The 18,864-nt window shown below is 32.3% G+C and overlaps 1 protein-coding gene across 1 annotated transcript; it reads right to left on the bottom strand.

Moving 5' to 3' along the window:
* Positions 1–2,393: 2,393 nt before the first annotated feature.
* LOC132271810 (probable ascorbate-specific transmembrane electron transporter 1) lies at positions 2,394–6,170 on the bottom strand. The gene is made up of 4 exons (XM_059773299.1): positions 5,701–6,170; positions 4,000–4,048; positions 3,694–3,893; positions 2,394–2,792 (listed from the first exon to the last, which is right to left on the bottom strand). The coding sequence occupies exons 1-4, from the start codon at positions 5,920–5,922 to the stop codon at positions 2,487–2,489; spliced, it is 777 nt and encodes a 258-aa protein (XP_059629282.1). The 5' UTR covers positions 5,923–6,170; the 3' UTR covers positions 2,394–2,486.
* Positions 6,171–18,864: the final 12,694 nt, after the last annotated feature.

The following is an 18,864-nucleotide window of genomic DNA, read 5'->3' as shown; positions in this document are numbered from 1 at the left end:
AATTGCCTATTTATCTATTTATTATCAATTTTTTAATAAAAAAATCTAATTAGACAAGAAATTATTAATATAAAAAATATTTATTAATTGATATAGAAAATAAAATAATTTTTCTAAAACTCTGCCACGAATTATCTTTTATTATGAGTTTTTTAATAAAAGAAAATTTAATTAGATAAGGATATATTTAAAGAAAATAAAATAATTTCTTTAAAACTCTACCACAAATTACCCATTTTATTTTCAATAAAACTCTATTACATTAGACAAGGATATATTTAGAGATTTTTTATAAAACTTTAACACAAATTACTATAAAACTCTAACACAAATTACCTATTTATCTATTTATTATTTTGAGTTAAAATAAAAGGATATTTAAACATAATTTTTAATATAAAAAAATTTATTAATTGATATATAAAATAAAATAATTTTTCTAAAATTCTACCACAAATTACCTTTTATTATAAATAAAATAATTTTTATAAAACTCTAACACAAACTACCTTTTTTTGTTTTTTTTTTTTTTTAATAAAATTCTATCACATTAGATAAAGATATATTTAAAAATTTTATATAAAACTATAACACAAATTACATATTTATCTATTTATTATGAGTTTTTTTAATAAAAGAAAATCTAATTATACGAGTATTATTAATATAAAAAAAATATTTATTAATTGATATAAAAAAGAGGCTTTAAAAAAGTTTTTATAAAACTCTAACACAATTTACCCATTTATCTATTTATTATGAATTTTTTATTAAAGAAAATCTAATTAGACAAGAATTATTAATATAAGAAAATATTTATTAATTGATTTAAAAAGATTTTTTAAAAGAGTTTCTATATAAAACTTTAACACAAATTACCTATTTATTTATTTATTATGAGTTTTTGATAAAAGAAAATCTAATTAGACAAAAATCATTAATATAAAAAATATTTATTAATTAATATAAAAAATATAATAATTCTTCTAAAACTCTACCATAAACTATCTTTTATTTTGAGTTTTTTTTTTTTTTTTTAATAAAAGGTAATCTAATTAGACAAGAATTATTAATATAAAAAAAATATTTATTAATTGTTAAAAAAATAGTTTTTAAAAGATTTATTCTAACACATATTACCTATTTATTTATTTTTTAGGAGTCTTTTTAGTAAAATAAAATATAATTAATAATAATATATTTAAAGAAAATAAAACGATTTCTATAAAATTCTATAACAAATTAGCTATTTTATTTTTTATAAAACACTATCATAAATAACTTGTATTTATCAATTTATTATGAATATATTTACAAAAAATAAAATAATTTATATAAAACTCTACCACAAATTACCTATTTTATTTTCTTTAAAACTCTATCATATATAAACTGTATTTATATATTTATTAAGAGTTTTTAATAAAAGGAAGTCTAATTAGACAATGATATATTTAAAGAAAATAAAATAAATTTTTAAAAGAGTTTATATAAAATTCTAACCCAAATTACCGATTTATCTATTTATTATGAGTTTTTAATTAAAAAAATATAATTAGACAAGAATTATTTATATAAAAAATATTTATTAATTGATATAAAAAATAAAATAATTTTTCTACAAATTGCAGATTTTTAATAAAAGAAAATCTAATTAGACAAGGATATATATATTTAAAAATAATAATAATTTATATAAAATTTTTAACACAAATTACCTATTTTATTTTCAATAAAAACTCAATCACATTAAATAAAAATATATTAAAAGAGTTTCTATAAAACACTAACACAAATTATCTAAACTCTAACACAAATTAATTATTTTATTTTCTTTAAAACTTTATTACATATCATTTGTATTTATTTATTTATTCTGAGTATTTTCATAGTAGAAAATTTAGACAAGGATATATTTAAAGAAAATAAAATATATATACATATATATTTGTATTATTTATCCATTGTGTGCCCACGCTATTAAGACAATGATGTAATTCTGATCCTACCCTGTTGTTGATTGCAACTTATTTTTGTTTTGATGCTGTGAAAGAGAGCTGTTGTGACCCTTCGCAATCATAGCCAGCAGAGTTGAAATGCCTCGAGGAATGTGTTCACCTGTCGCCTCGACAATCTCTTTCTAACTAAAAACGAAAATAGACCTTTGTAAAATTTAAAATAAATAAATATATAACGGTAAGCACTGTAAAACGGTTTAATATGAAAAATTCAGACTTCTTGTTACCAGAGAGTGTTTTTATTTATTTATTATTATTTTTTTATACCATTGCTAATTTTTAATTATCAATACGAAAATAGTGGCCGATATTTATTTCTTACATTAATTTATTATTTAGGTGATTTAATTACCCAAAATAAAAAATAAATCTCCAAACATCAAATATTATTAATCCTCTTCATAGACATTGTGTCACACATCATCGATTGATACCATCAACACACACCCTGAATATACAAGAGCTTGATCATTCTAATAAAGGTGAATAGCTATGGCCATCTTCAACCCGAGCCTGAGGTCGAACCGCCAATAGCACAGAGGCTCCATATAGTATTGTAACTATTGCAGTGAAGTTGACAAGGAAGGCTTCAGAGCTATATTTAGCGAGGCCAAAGTTCTCAAGGAACGTAAGCTTCTCCAGAAACCCCAATGCAGCATTGCCAACGGCCAACACATACACAAACAGCCCGATTAGCACATGCCAAGGAAGCGATTCGCGTCTTATTGCAGCTGATCCCCCGGGGTAGAAGAACGTCACGAATCCATATATCCACTGCAAATAATTCCACCATTGTCATATAAGTTTCATGTTTTTGTGCTAGGGCTAAAGGTTAAAAGAACTATCTATGACTCAATTTCCTAATGTAAGACGTGTAGGATGAGAGCTTTTGGATTCAATTATACCTAGAGCAAGGCCCGCCTAGAGATTGAAAAAATCTTAAAAGGCCCTAAGCGAACTTTAAAAGTGAGGCCCTCTATACATAATTGTTTTTTTGATGGCCCATCATTCATGGATCTATAAATTTTGAGGCCCCTTAAATGATTTGCTGTATTTGGTTACAATTTTTTTTTTTTGGTGACCCATCATTCATGGGCCTATAAATTTTGAAGCCCCTTAAATTCTGAGGCCCTAGGCGACTGCCTTGGTCGCCTTGGGTCAGGGCAGGCCCTGGCCTAGAGTAGTTCCGCATGAGTTCCAGATACCCTCCATCCATGCTCCTCCAAACTATGTTAACCGAATATTCTAATTAACAACCAATAAATTGAACATTTAGGGTTTGTTTAGTTCTTTTTTTTATATATATTATAAAATAGTTTTCAAGAACTATAAAAAACAGTTATCTAAAAATAATCATTTTTTTAACTGAGTTTTCACAGAGCACTTTTCAAAACTGCAAAGTCCCACCAAATAATCATACATTTTTTTTTTTGTTTTTCAATTCTTAAAAAACTGAACCAAACAGACCCTTAACATTCGAGATCACAAAAAAAAGACCTTCCAAAAGTGAGAATAACAGCATTGCATGAAATTATGTAAAGTGGGTGAAATTTTGTTGAGGATTTTGAATGAGTTTGATTCCAAATGTGAATAAGAGACGAGAAATGCCTGTTTGCAGAAGCATAAGTTTCTGAATTTGAGCACCTTCAGGCAATAAAAGGAACTTATAACTAACCTGAATGGCATAAATAGTGATGATCCCAATCCCAAGCCAGGAATGTAAACTGTATAGATTGGCAATACCGCTGTCATTGTGAAACTTGAACGCGGCATAGATGCCCACAATACCAAGTGTTAGCGCGATTGCATGCAGAACTAAATGAATTTGTTTCTTCACTTCCTTCTTCAAAGGAAGAGATTTGTAGCTCATTATAGCTGCATTTTAAATAATAAAAAAAAGAAGGAAAAAAACGAATTAGTATGCGAAATTTTTTCCACAACTCACAGCAATTATGCAACTTAAAGAAAAAATAATTATTACCTTCACCTCCAATAATAATTAAGCCAATCAAAACCACAACAGGATGAAGCTGTAAAAGGAAAAAAATGAAAATGTGAGATTCACAAGATTAAGTGTCCTGTGTCCTGCTTAAGATTGAGACGTACTACCCTTGATTTACTAAGTACTTAGAAAATTGGAAAGCAAACTACCCAGCCATGCTTGAACACTTGAGCTGTCACTCGGATTGGCTTGTTGAGAAAACCTAATCAGATGTTGGTAACGGTTGTCATTGAAGTTCAGGTATGATCATGGACTAGCATCCTCATAGGGTCATATTATTCAAAATTGTCTATTTTGTTTCTGAAATGTTTCCTCGGTCCACATTTGTCCTAATCCAATTCTAATTTGAACATAATCCAATTCCACTCTTAGGATGCTTGAATGGTTGGAAATATTTCATCTGAGATTCCTATTACACGGGATTTCAAATTTCAGCAAATATAGCCCAAGAAAGAAAAATGTAATCGGGTTTTTTTTTTTTTTTTTCCCCAAAAATCTCCGACTATCCAAGAAAAGGATCAGTACTTAGTAATGTCCACAAAAAAAAAAATAATAATAAAATAAAATAAAATAAAATTTCTTATTCAAAAAAGTGAATGGTAGTTGTGTTTTTGCTAAAACGAATGTTAGGTGTTCGCGTGAAACTAGCTGCAGAAGAACTTTGAAACATCGTAGTTCTTACTCTATTGCTCTGAGGGAGACAGATGCTACCTCGGCAACATCATATAATAACCCAAAACCAACCATGAGGATTGTCTGGTTGCTATACTTTGGTAATTTTACAAACTTCCTTGATTGAAGTCTCCCAATTTTTTCTAATAAATTAATAATAATAACACTAAATCAAACCTCATTAATGGACACACAATTTGAACATCACATGTCTTTAGATATAATATATACCTACACACACACATACATACATATATATTTATAAAAGTTTTTATTTTAATCCAACAGATTATTCAACAGCCTGGAAAACCCCCTCCTAAAAAGAAAAAGTAAAATGAGCCATCCAAGATTAAAAATAGTTTATTACAAGTTGATACTTTACTAAGAAAACTAAAATTACAGTAAGTATAAGAAATGTACGCTTCAAATAATTAAAAATTTTATAACAATAGAAAAGTTTATCAGAGAACAAACCATTTGTGTGATGGTTATGAGTTAAGACCAGGAAAACTCACCATTGCACGAAAAGAGCAACACACTAATCACATATGCAACACTGATGCGACTCTTGCGTAACACATTTACTTGGAAGATGTAACATATATATATATTACATCGTGTTACAACGCTATAATATTATTAAATCAAGAATTCAACACTTGTTTGCATTTACGATGACTATAACGTAAGACATTCACTTGGAAGATGCAACATATATATTACATTGTGCTACAACGCTACAACATTATTAAATAGAGAATTCAACATTTGTTTGCATTTACGATTTAAAGTTGTTGTGTTGTTGACAAAAAGAGAAATAGAGGATACCGAAACCATACCCAATTCCAATTGTAAACCCTAAGCTGAATCAAACACAAACCCATTCAGACTCTCAACTCTAATCTCATAAAATTAGAGCCCAAAATAATAATAATTATAATAATCAAACACCAATTATGATAGAGAATGAGAAAACAAGGAAAGGGGTTGGAGAGAGATTGGGCTTACATTGAAGATGAGGCTTTTATTTGAAGCTTCCCAGGCTAAGCCACCCCTGAAGTGTATGCACCAAACCAACACCATAACCGCGGCCGCCAAGCCCAGCACGTGCGCCACAAGCGTCAATGGTGCATTCTTCACCCCCATAGCCATCTTTTCTCTCTGTGTGTATGTGTGTGTGTGTGTGTGTGTGTGTGTGTGTATGTGTGTATCTGACTGCTTCTGCTTCATGTTTGTAGATCACTAAACTAGAAACATGAAAATCGGTGAAAAGGGTGTTATCTATTTCTTGCGAATTCTCAATCATTCGAATGTTGTCACTCACTTACGATCTCCCATCTTCATTGGGTTGTGGCCACGTGGCGTTTTCCCATTTTGTTGCTTGTCCTCACCCACATCCATCTCGTCTGTGTGGCCATTGCCTTCTAGAAGGAAGATTGGAGGAAATGTCTAGTCCCTGTTTTGAGGAATAAAATGTACAGACTACTTGTTTGTTCAATTCTTTGACAACAATTTCGAAAATAAATTTTTTTTTTCTAAAATTGATTCTGGAAAAAAAAAAAAAAAAACACCAATCTTTTTTAAAATTCTAATTAAAATAGAAAATTATTTAAATGTATTTTATTATATATTTATATAATATTGTCTTATTTTTTAGTTTTTGTAACGACCCAAACTCAGGGGTCCGAATTGCTAATCGGGTCCTTACTCGAATCCGAAGTCAACTAAAGACATTATCGTCCTTTCCTATGTCAATAACAAGCATATATCTTCACCACCAAATATATGATCATAATTATAAGTTCAATTAATGCATATAATACATTCATCAACTTAATTACATACAATCACAACAAAATAGACCAAATTATTAAAATTGAACATGCTTAGAATCAAATTAGAGGGGAAATTCACAAAAAATCAAAGAAAACATAAATTAGAGCACTCCTACCTCAAATTTGTAGAAAAACCCTCAGAATGGGTCTCAAATTCGAAATCCTAGGGGAGGCCAAAAGTTAAAATTGTTTGTACGCACACGTAGATCTCGCCGTGCTCTCCGTTTTGCCTCAAACGGCACCCAAAAATTCCAAGTGGTTAGAGATTAATTGAAGTTTGAAGTTTGATTGAGAAAAGAAAAGAAAAATGCAAGGAAATAGGTGAGAGAGAGAGCTAGCCGGGGAGAGAGAAAAATGAGACCAAAAATGCGGTCTCATTGCCTTAAGGACAGTAATGTCTTTAGTTGACTTCGGGTTTGGGTAAGGACCTGGTTAGCGATTCAGACCCCCAGGTTTAGGTCTTTACCAATTTTGTTATCTTTTGTATTAGAACTCTAATATTTTGTAAATGTAATTTTAAATATTTTGTGAAATTTTAATTTGATTGGTGTAATGATGTAAGCTATAGACTTTAAAATTTTAGCTATATTTTATGGACTGTAACTTGATGTAACTATACTTAAGTGTGTTCCTTATTTGGATGAGATGGAGGAATGGGATTTTTTTTATAAGTATGTAATCATTTTGGAAATATGATATAATATTTGTATTGTGCGTTAAGACATGATAGATTAGTTTTAAGGCCCAGTGAGGCTATTGTATTTTTATGTTTTTCAACAGGTTGTAAAGGGACTTTTCTGCGGAGGTCATGCCGAAATTTTATACTTCCTCCGTCCCGTAAAGAGTGTCGCTTATGGGGTATACAACTTTTTAAGAGTGTTATTTTTTATAATTTTTTTTATAGAAGTATGAGATGAATTTACTAATATGCCCTTGTAGCAATTTATGAGTGGTACAAAAGTTATTTGTCTTGACCCAATTTAAATTTGAATTGTGGGGTCCACAATAGCTTTTTTTAGAAGTTTTAATAACTTTTATAATTTCAATACAAAGGGTATATTAGGAATATTAAAAAAATAGTATATTGGTTTTTGAAGTATGACACTTATTTTGGGACAGTCAAAAAAGGAAAGTATGATACTTATTTTGGGACGGAGGGAGTATATTTTATTATTACTATTTTTGGTTTTTTTGGTTTTTTTTTTTTGTTTTTTTTTTTTTTTTTTTTGGGTCATTACAGTTTTTTCCTTCATTGGTAAGAAAAACACACCTATTTCCCCACAATCACCTAAGAGAATCCGCACCGGGCTCGCAATTTGGCCTTTTTTCACGAGTGACTATCCCAAACACGCTGCATCGGGCTGACGCTAATTGGGCAGGCTCACATGGGCTCGCAATCTAGCTCGCGAAATACCGCGAGCCGAAGCCCGATCGGTATAATTTATTTATTTTTCCCTTTGCCAAAACACCATCGTTTTGGGCGAAGCAATATATATATATTTAAGTTCAGTTGCAACAGTCAGGAGCACTGCCTGCATGGGTTTTCTTGGAAAAAACCTCAAAATAGGTTATTTTGAGCTCATTTATTTTTTAATAAATAAAATAAAATTCATTAAAAAATATATATATTGTTTAGGCACTGTTTGACAAAAAAAAAAATGATTTAGGCCAAAAATAAATTAAAAAACCTTTTTTTATTAGTTTTTCCCCTTAAAATTTGATTTTTTAAAAAACTTTTTTTGCTTTAAATTTTAAAATTCTGCCACAAACAGTGCATTTGGCCGTTAAGCCATTGTTTGGCTGACAAAAATAGTGCCTTAAGGGTTATAATTTTTAAAAAAAGTTTTAAAAAAAAATCAATTTTAAAACTTTTTTCAAAAAATAAAAATAAAAAATTCATTTATCTTCTATAAATACCCCAACTCCTACCACCATTCATCACATCTAACACATCTCTATTCTCTACAGTTCAAGTTATTTCATCTTTTATTTTCTTAATCTTAATTATTATTTTCAAACTCAATCTGATTACATGGATCCTCGATCATGTAACTCCCAACCTTTCATACAACAACCGATTATCCAAAATCGAAATTGGTCCCCGGCTGAAAATGAGGTTTTTATGTTGTGCGTGGATGTCCATTACCTCCGATGCGAATAAGGAGGCAGATCAAAATAAGAAAAAGTTATGGGAGCGAATCCTTGAAAGTTATATACAACATTTTGGTATTCCATCTTCGTGAAATGCAATAGCTTTGATGAATCGTTAGTCCTCCATTCGAAAACAAATCAGCAAATTTTCTAGGTGCACGACTAACATCGAAATTAATCGCCCCAGTGGCTTCAGCCTTAATGATATGGTGAGTTATTTACTATTTTAAATATAACTCGTAAATATTTTAAATATTCGGTTTTTTATTTATTTTAAATTTTATTTTATTTTTTTATTATTATTTTTTTGGTAGATGACAAAAGCTAAAGAGGTGTTTCGTAGTCAAACAAGTGGTGAATTTGAGTTAGAAAGTTGCTAGCATATCGTGAAACATAACATTAATCATAACTTTTAATCCATATAAGGGATGATGCATCGTTTAAAGTTGTGTAATATTAATCCTAACTTTTTTATTCCATATAATGGATAATGTATTGTTTAAAGTTATAATATTAGTAGTATCTTTTTTAATACATATAATGGATAATGTAATGTTTAAAGTTATAATATTAATCTTATCTTTTTAATCCATGTAATCAGTGTTCATTATATAAGATGAAAAATATAGCCATTAGAAAAAAGTAAAAAAAAAAATATTAATTTTTTTTTTTTTTGAGAGCGAAAATCCGGAGAGCCTAATGGAGTGAAAGCGAAAGTTGCTGACGTGGCTTTTGAAATTGTTGGCATGGCTTTTGGAAAAACTAAAGTAACATTTTTGGAGAGCCAAAATACGGAGAGATTGGTGCGGATACTATAATGTATAATTAGTGGGGCTGAATTTTTTTTAGTATTATATATCAGTAATTTTAGTATTATGTAAATTTTTTTATACCTTAGAAATTTTAATGTTCTCCCTTGATATTACATAAAAGAAAATGTCACTTTTGCCCCCTTTACACAGTTTCATGAGTTCATCGACTTGAATCTTGGACTTTCTCTTTTGAAAGGCCGTGGAAGTACCATTAAGCTACATTGTTTTTTATATCTTAGTTCTTTGTTTGAGAGGGATATTATAGAATTTCTCGTTTAAGAGATAGAAATTTGACATACAAAAATAAAAGGACAATGCTTTGGGTCCTTCCTTAGGAGGATGAAGTTCATCCTCTTAACTGATGTGGTCCATTTAATTTAGACATCTATTTAAAATTTTAAAAAAATAACTAAAAGATAAGCATTACCCATCTTTTTACAGGTTAAACAGTAGGTTGTGAAGCACAGACACACTTAGGAGGCATGTCACATCGGTGTTAGACACTTGTCGAATACGAACACTCGTGTGCTAGCCTTAAACACGTGTCTGACACTCTATATTACGTGTCCTTATTTTTTCATAGGTTGGACATGTCGAAGGGCACAGCCGGCTATTCAAATTTTGTTTTTTGAAATAAAAAAAAAGATAAAGAGATGTGTGTGTGTGTGTGTGTGTGTGTATTTGTATGTTAAATATATATATTTGTGTGTTATGTATTCATTTGAAGGGGGATCTATAAAAGGAGAGAACGATTAGAAAAGTCTTCTCGACAGAGTGTGAGAAAGAGGAGAAAAGGAGTGTAGAGTCTATAGACATCAAAATTTTGTGGGTTTTTACCTATGATAAATTTGACCCACTACAAGATAGGGGTTGTGGGTTAATTTAAAATTTAATTAGCCTAAACTCTAGTGGGTCACCTCAAATCATTACACACACTATTTGATCACATGTGTCCATGATATGTTTAGACATCTTAGGTTGGACATATTTTTCATGCTTGAGCATTTGAACATATTTAGGATTAGTTTGGATCGTGTACTATCTTGGACTCCATGCTTTGACACCATGTGTTGGCTATACTTAGCATTTTTAACCATTTGAACATCATTGGGACTTATGTACTTGATATAGGTTGTTTGCGTGGCTATGGCACCTTGGGAGGACCTATTTTTTAGCTCACAGGAAGTTTCAGTCCGTTGGTGATAAAAGTTAGCCGACTGATATGCCATTTTTGACTTGAACAGAGAGCTTGCTAGTTGGGAGAATGTTTCAGCCGACTGACAAAGGCTATCAGCCGACTGATGGTGCAGTTTCAGCTAGCTAACCCTCACCATTAGCCAGTTGACCCTTCCTGAGCCCACCATTTTCAGTTTTCGGGGACAACTTTGTTATACTAACTTTGAATAGCCATATCTCCTTCATTTCTAATCCAAATTAGTTCATTCTTGAGTCCATTTTGAAGGTATTGAAGTTAGATTTCCAATAGTACCAACCCCATTCAGAAATTCAAACCGTAGTGAGAGTTATGACTATTTTAGTGAGACATGATCGTCGGTATCTCTTAATCGGAGAATGCTGTTTTGTGACATCTTTTCCGCTATATGCTTAGTATATCACAAATGACCTTCATTTACACTCTTTTGTGGTCACATTATCCATGTAGGCTAATGTGGTCTTTTGCTTCTGCATTTCGGACTCAATATCGGGTCGAGTTTTGATCTCTTAATTTGTTAATGCACTGGATCATGGGATTTAGGGCGTGACATCCCTCATCCGACCTCCTCTATTTATCTCTCCCCTCTTTCAACCTTCAAGCTTCCATTACACCTAGTTCCTTTATGTATTTTATCTTGCCACAGAAGAGAAATAGAAAGAAGACACCAGTAGCTACAAAACCCTCGTCTTTATTTTGCATTTGGAGCATTTTTCTTCTTGGAGTGTCTAGGTTGCTCCTAGACTTGAGGTAGAGGTGTGCTAGTTTTATGATGATGCCATAATGTTTAAAGTTGATAAATTTCATATTTGATATGCTTATTCAATTCATGACTATGATTCTCTTATGTATCTCTAGTTCACATATATATGTGGTATGTATCTTTCTTACATGCGGTTAAATTTATGAGATTGTATTCATTATAATGGTTATGTTGATGATTTTGTGATTTAGAGTTTTGAGAGTGATTATGTGATTATTCAAGTTGCCTAGTGTAACCTCTATTAAAGGAATGTCCATGTTTTGAGAATTTTGTTGCTATGATTATATATTATCTCATTGATACCATTTGCACGGATATTTATATTTTATGCCATAGTAGCATATTGAGACAACAGGACATGAATTGCTTGGATAGAACTACCCTTGGACTAGACGTTAGGAGGCATGCACCATGTATTGTATGGCATATGCTATACTTATAGAGCCCGAAGAAACTTAGTTGTTTTCATAATTAATGCATCTGTACTGAGCGAATCCATTACTCACCCCGTTGATTCTTACTATTTTTTAGGTAAGGGCATTGCCTTAGATGAGGTTCCTCATCCTTAGCTTTGATGACGCTTATGAAGTCTTCTAATGTTCATTTTGCCATGCTAATGTGTATCATTTTAATTGTAACTATTTTGGACTTGTATCATTTTGATGTGCATTAATAACTATATATTTCTATGGACTAATGTAGTATTCGTTTAAAGAGGGAAATGGCCCGAGAACTCACTTTTATCTTTTGGAGTTCTCGGGTCTTTTCTACTCTATCTTGCATATATTTGATACTAGTACAAATGATGTAATGAGGCCTTAAGGTCATTTTATTCCAATATGTGGGTTTCTCCTTCAATTTGCATCTTGTTGCCCAAGTATAGACTCTAGAGGGGGGGAGGGTGAATAGAGTCTAAGCAAACTAAGGTCAATTTTTAATTTTAACTCACTAACTATAACAAGATTTAACTTACTTGACAAATATTGAAGAAAGCAAACTGAATTTTAGACTTTAAAAGAAACTATTTATCAAACAAGATATGAAGCAATAAAAGTAAGAGATATAGATAGAAATTGCAAACATATACTCAGCGATTTTTAGCAAGGTTCGGAAACTCCTACTCCTCGGCTCAAGACCTCTCTTGAGACTTCCTAATTCACTATGGCTTCTCCTTGCGGGTGGAGAGCAAATCTTTTACAAGAAGCTCTTCCTTGCTTCTAGGTGCTAAGAGAAACACCTTCTCTTAGTCTTTCTTGGGCCACACCAACCCTTATAAGTTTTGAATAAGATTAAAGAGGTACAATATGATCTCTCTTAGATTTGAAGTACAAGATATAGCTCACTCAAGAGTGTGTATGAATAAATTGAAACTCAACTCTCTTTTATGATATGAGATGTGTGTAAATGATGATGAAAAGCTTTTTGATTGCTAGAAGATCTTTCTCAATAAATGCAAAAAGCTTTTATGAAGGCTACCAGTCATTATATAGACTTTCAGAACTGTTTGATATAAATTCTAGCTATTGGACACACACTTCGAGGAATAAAGCCCGTTTGAAATTTGAATTCTCGCAGGTTCGGTAGACCGAAATAAATTGCTCTTGAGGATCGATCGACCGATTTAGTCAAAGGATGGCCATCAGCATTGGTTCGGTAGACCGATGAAAGAGTCCTCTTTGGTTCGGTCGACCGATTTGATTTGAGGTTGATTACTAACCATGTTTTCGTAGACCGATGAAAAATTCTATCTGTTTCGGTCGACCGAAACTCCTTTCTCAAAAGCTCTAAAACCTTCTGTGAGAATCGGCTCTGCTGACTTATTCACCTCTTTAGATTCGGTCGCCTGAAACTTAAGTGAGACTTTCAATATGCCAGGTTCGGTTGACCGATTTAGCAAAGTCTTGAGGTTCGGTAGACTAAAATAACTTAGGGGTTTTGATCCAAGATCTCTATTCATATCGGCCGACTGATTTAATGTGCCCTTCCAATTCGGTCGACCGAATTGGTTTATGTTTCAGGAAACTTGTTATGATGATGTGACAAGTTTGGTCCTTTGGTCCATAGGGATTATGAATGAGTTGATTATGCACGATATGAGAATTGTGAGCTTCAAAGTGTTCATACAAACTTTAACAATGATTCCTAAGTAGCTCACCATCCTAGCTACCCCATTAATGACATCTAGATAACTTCTTTGAATTTTGAGTCTTCTTTGTCATGTCTTGACAATGCTTTTTCCTTTGAGCTTAAATGTGTACTGACTTGTGTTGATGAGTGCTTTTAATCTGTAATTTGGTCAAGGTAAATATTAGTACACAAAGAACATCATTGATGAATTATGATCATCAAAAGCCTTGACCACTTTAGATTCAAGGTCAACAATCTCCCCCTTTTTGATGATGACAATTCATTGATGTGTTCGTCAAATGAGAATAATTATATAAAGCAAAATGTGTGCATTTCTCCCCCTATCAATGTGCACAGATTTAAAAACGAGGAAAAACATAAGAAATATACAAAGCTCCCCCTTTCTATGTGCATTTATCTAAACATTGTTAGCAAGATATTTTTAAGAAAAATCTACATAAAAAATAATAATAATAAAAAAACAAACATTAAGACAGTGTAACCAAAAATGTATTTCCATTTCAAGAGTTTCAAAGTTTCAAAGTACATTCAACTTCATATTTGAACTATATTTTGACCACAATAGTTAACAACCTGCACATTTTCATTTTCATCAACCTATATCAACCAACAACCAACTTAGACCTATATTAACATCATCAACATCAGTCAAACTAATCAACCTACATCAACTACATCAATATCATCAATTTCTCCACTTTTGTCATACATCAAAAAGGTAGGTGAGGGGTGTGAAAACATCAGAAGTGAAGAAGTCCCTTGACTCGGAGGTCGGCAAGATTGCGCTTCACAAGATCGACTTCATTGGCGAGTCGTTCGCGCATTTTAAGAATGTGGTCCCTATTTTCCTTGCCAAGGGCGATTTGCTTTTTAGAGAGAGCAATACTTTCTAAGAGCAGCGCACGTAGATTGCTCTTCTGAGGGATGAACAGTAGGGGCTTGGTGTTGTTCTTCATCTTCTTCACCTTCTACCTCTACTTCCTCTTCAGCCTCTACATCATCTCCTCTATCTCCATTACCACCCTCTTCAGCAGCTTCCACTTGTTGCTCATCCATGACCAAGTCTTGGTCTTCATTATGAGGAACCCCAAACTTAGGGTCGTACCAGACGTTGGCTTCGGATTTTTTTAAACCCATCCGAATTAGCGGGTCACTGTCAAATCTGTAGAGATTTGTAAGTTCCTTTTTGTCCTCTCCTTCTATGCCAACCTTGTATACTCTGAAGATGATAGTAAGAGGCATGACATAGAAGAGGTGCGTTTTCTCCTTTTAAATGCAATCTTGCATATGGTGAAAGATGATGAAGGAGAGATCAAACCGCTTTCTGTTTAGGACACACCATATGAGAAAGGCTTCCATAAACGACACATTCGAACGTCCGCCAGATTTTGGAAGAATGGTATGGATGATGACATGATAGATGAGACGGGCTTGGACGGTTAACTGACTTGCAAAAATCTTGTCAATGTTTTCAGTAGGGAATTGACTCATTTGTTGGATTGCTTGGAGAGGATCAAATTCTTCTCCATGATACCAAATGTAAGAGGTAAAGTAGGTGATATCACCGTGAGGAAGTTTGAGAATACGTCGCAAACTGGACTCGGTAAGGTGAATGTTAGTGCCTACCACAAAGGAATTGTAAGCGGTGTTCCCTAGTTCTTTCTCGAGATGGGTGTAAAATAGTCTAACAAGTTTGGGATAGAAAGGGACTTTGAGCGATACAAATTCACCTAAGCCTATAACATTAAACAATGAGAAGGTATGTTGAATCAATTCATTATTTTCATGATTATCGAAAATTTTTCCTTTTTCAACTACCTTATGGAGAAATCTTGTTTCATAGACTTCCTTGAACTCAGGTTCACGGAAGAGACGCATACTGGGAGTGGGATGGGGATCCGATTGCTCAGGGGAAGTCTTGGTGCATTTTTCTAGTTGCCTATCAGTTCTAGAGGGATTCTTTCGGGAAGCCATGAGTTCGTTTTTTAGATTGGAGATTTGGTGAGATAGATGGCAAGATGATAATGAGTGCAACAGATCTAACTTAGTATGATGCAACAAGGATTAAGGAACTTAAAGAACTCAAAAGAACTGACGTTAAATGGATTTACTCGAGAAGGGAGATGTAAGACTTACCTTGAAAATGAGGAGAAGAGATATGTTATCAGGGTTCGCGATCGCTTCTAGATGGTGAGAGAGAAAGAGATAAGTGTTTTGTGAGAAAAGAACGGTTCGCGGGTCATTTAAATCTAATTTGATCCTATTCGTACCTGGGCCCCAGGAGAATCGGTAGACCGAATGTCTACATCGGTCGACCGAAATGGCTTTTTGAAGAAAAAGTGATTTCCTTAAATCGGTCGACCGAACTAGATGAGGCTTTAGTTTCGGTTTGCCGAAATTTAAATCGGTCGACCGAAACATAGTTTCGGTCTGTCGAACTAGGAATAGAACCATATCTTTTATTTCTTGAGGGATACATTAGTGGTCATGAATCTCTCTTTCTATAGCCATTCCGATTTCTCGACGAAGTGTGCAAAACCTATTTTCTTGAAGTGGCTTCGTGAGAATGTCATCCAATTGATTCTCGGTGTTGATAAACATTAATTTAATATCTCCTTTAGAAACATAATCCCTTAGGAAGTGATACCTGATTTCAATATGCTTTGTTTTAGAATGCTGAATGGGTTCTTTGATATGCATATGGCGCTGGTATTATCATATTTAATAGGGATTTTGTCGAAGAATAAACCAAAGTCTTTAAGTTGTTGTTTGATATACAAGATTTGTGCACAACAACTTCCAGCAGCAACATATTCAGCTTCAGCAGTGGAGAGAGCTAATGAGTTTTGTTTCTTACAAGACCAAGATACAAGAGATTGACCAATAAAGTGATATGCGCCGCTTGTACTTTTTCTATCAACTTTACAATCGGCAAAATCAACATCCGTGAATCCTACAAGTTCAAATGATGTGTGCCTAAGGTACCATAATCCTAAGTTGATAGTGCCATTTAAATACTTAAAAATTCGTTTGACAACATTTAAGTGAGATTCTTTGGGACACGATTGAAACCTAGCACATAAACATACACTAAATATAATGTCTGGCCTACTAGCCGTTAAATATAGAAGACTTCTAATCATCCCCCTATATTTCTTAATGTCAACATCCTTGCCCTTTGTAATACCCCTGAATTTCTGAATGCGGGTTGGCCAGGCCCACGCCCGAATACCCGAGGATATCAAAACAAATTGATAATAAACGAACACAGAGTACAAAAGAATAAAGAAGAATAAATAAAATGCTGACAAGAAACTAAAATGATAATCTAATAATAAACCTCATAATATATTTCCATTAATTAATAAACTCTTCTGATACAACTGATCCTCCAAAATACAATTCGGGAATCCATACTGTGTGGACCCCTAGAAAATCCAAACTAAACAAATGACAGTAATCTAAAACAGGAAACTGAATCATAAAGGAACTCTTATGTAGCATCGGAAGAATGAAGTAGACTGATCCCCGCTCAGCACGAACAACCTCTACTCGTGACGAATACCTGAAAAATAATGGTGGGTCAGGCCCACAAACAGGTTCTACTCTATTACAGTCCAAGCAGAGATCCGATACACGTATACATCCTAGTCAATCCAACAGTAACTAGTAGTTCGTATATATATATATATACACACTAAAGGAACCTCACTAGACTATATGGTTGTCTCAACCTGAATAGTAGGCAACATGCAAAACGCACATATAGTGGGCATGAGTACCTAGACCTACCAGGGTACACAACTACACTATATCTAGTTACACATCCCTGGCGATATACGCGCCCTAACCATTGATTCTGAGACTCAAACTCATATCATAGCACCATACTTATATATATATAATCTAGTAACCATCCTATCCAGTATAAATTAATCCTCTATAAGTCATTCAACTTGTTCAGCTGACCTGACTTGAATATAAGTAGGACTTAACATTTTAGTTAATCCATTCCCTTATATAATAAATTAATCATTCATAAGTCATTCAACTTGTTCAGCTGACCTGACTTAAATATAAATAGGACTTAACATTTTAGTTAATCCATTCCCTTATATAAAATAGGTAGGATTTAACTGATAAGTTAATCCATCCCTAGAATGCCACCGTCCCATACCGGTGCATTAAACCACACAATCCAACAATTGATGTAACAATTAAGGAAACACATCAAACATTCCATAAATAACTATGATAAATATGATATCAAGTTATCACATAATAGGAATGACTTATTATTTCTTTAAACTTCCTATATCATATGTCCTACATAAACTGACTCTTATACATGATGATATTTTATTATACCGTTAAATAAGGATTCTCTATATCCAATTCATCCTACACATTTTATCTCAGTTGCTAAAAAATTTTAAAAGATTAAATCCATTCGTTTGTTTAAAACATTCGAATAGCAAACATCATTATAATTGAGTCTATTTAAATTTATTAAAACCCAAACCTAGTCCCTATTTAATGTTCAGGAATCCTAGGCATGTTTCTACGTTCCATCATTCCACAGATATGAAAAATACGTAATTTAAACATGTAAAAATTCATATAAGAAATCAAATCAAAATTATGCATTTTATCAATTCATAACACAAGAACAGATATGAACCAATTTCATAAAACCTATGTTCTAATCCAATTAAACATGCATAATTATTTAATTTTATGTGTTTAATAAATCCTGAAATTTCCTAGGCATGTACAGAAACACGAATCAAAGGGAAAGAGATAGAAGAAAAACTTGCCTTAAACTTTCGGATCGAAAGTTAAACTTCTTCTTCCTTGATCTTCTCTCTACAGAGTTTTTCTCCTCATTCCTTCCTTTTCCTCCTTCCCTTTCTAACACTATCTCTCCAGTATATATCACGTGAATATTTCTAACCCCCTTTTACAACCTATAGCTATATATTTATAGGCTAAATAAAATAACCCTAAACCTTTTCCCAATTCAAGTCAACTAAAAAAAAAAAAAATGAAAAAAAAATATTAAAAAGGTAAGCAAAATATGTTACGTATATAATTTATGTATATGTTTATTAAATAAATAAATTATACACATTCCATTATTTATTAATAGATTATCCAATAATATTTAAGTTACCATAATATTATAAATTAACTTAAAACATAACACGTATCAAATCTATGTATATTTTTATTATTTAAATAAACATATAC

This window comes from Cornus florida, unplaced genomic scaffold, assembly GCF_030987335.1.
Source record: "Cornus florida cultivar Cherokee Brave unplaced genomic scaffold, ASM3098733v1 CherokeeBrave_3.0.0_Hap2_Chr08, whole genome shotgun sequence".
In the NCBI taxonomy this organism is placed as follows: domain Eukaryota; kingdom Viridiplantae; phylum Streptophyta; class Magnoliopsida; order Cornales; family Cornaceae; genus Cornus; species Cornus florida.
This window is presented reverse-complemented; position numbering and strand designations above follow the sequence as displayed.

What these genes read in the sequence shown, in the direction of transcription:
- LOC132271810 (XM_059773299.1), bottom strand. Translation starts at nt 5,922, where the DNA reads ATGAAGCAGAAGCAGTCAGATACACACATACACACACACACACACACA. An exon ending in AATTATTATTGGAGGTGAAG is followed by an intron (nt 3,894 to 3,999) that starts GTAATAATTATT and finishes TTTAAAATGCAG; the next exon opens with CTATAATGAGCTACAAATCT. An exon ending in TCACTATTTATGCCATTCAG is followed by an intron (nt 2,793 to 3,693) that starts GTTAGTTATAAG and finishes AATTATTTGCAG; the next exon opens with TGGATATATGGATTCGTGAC.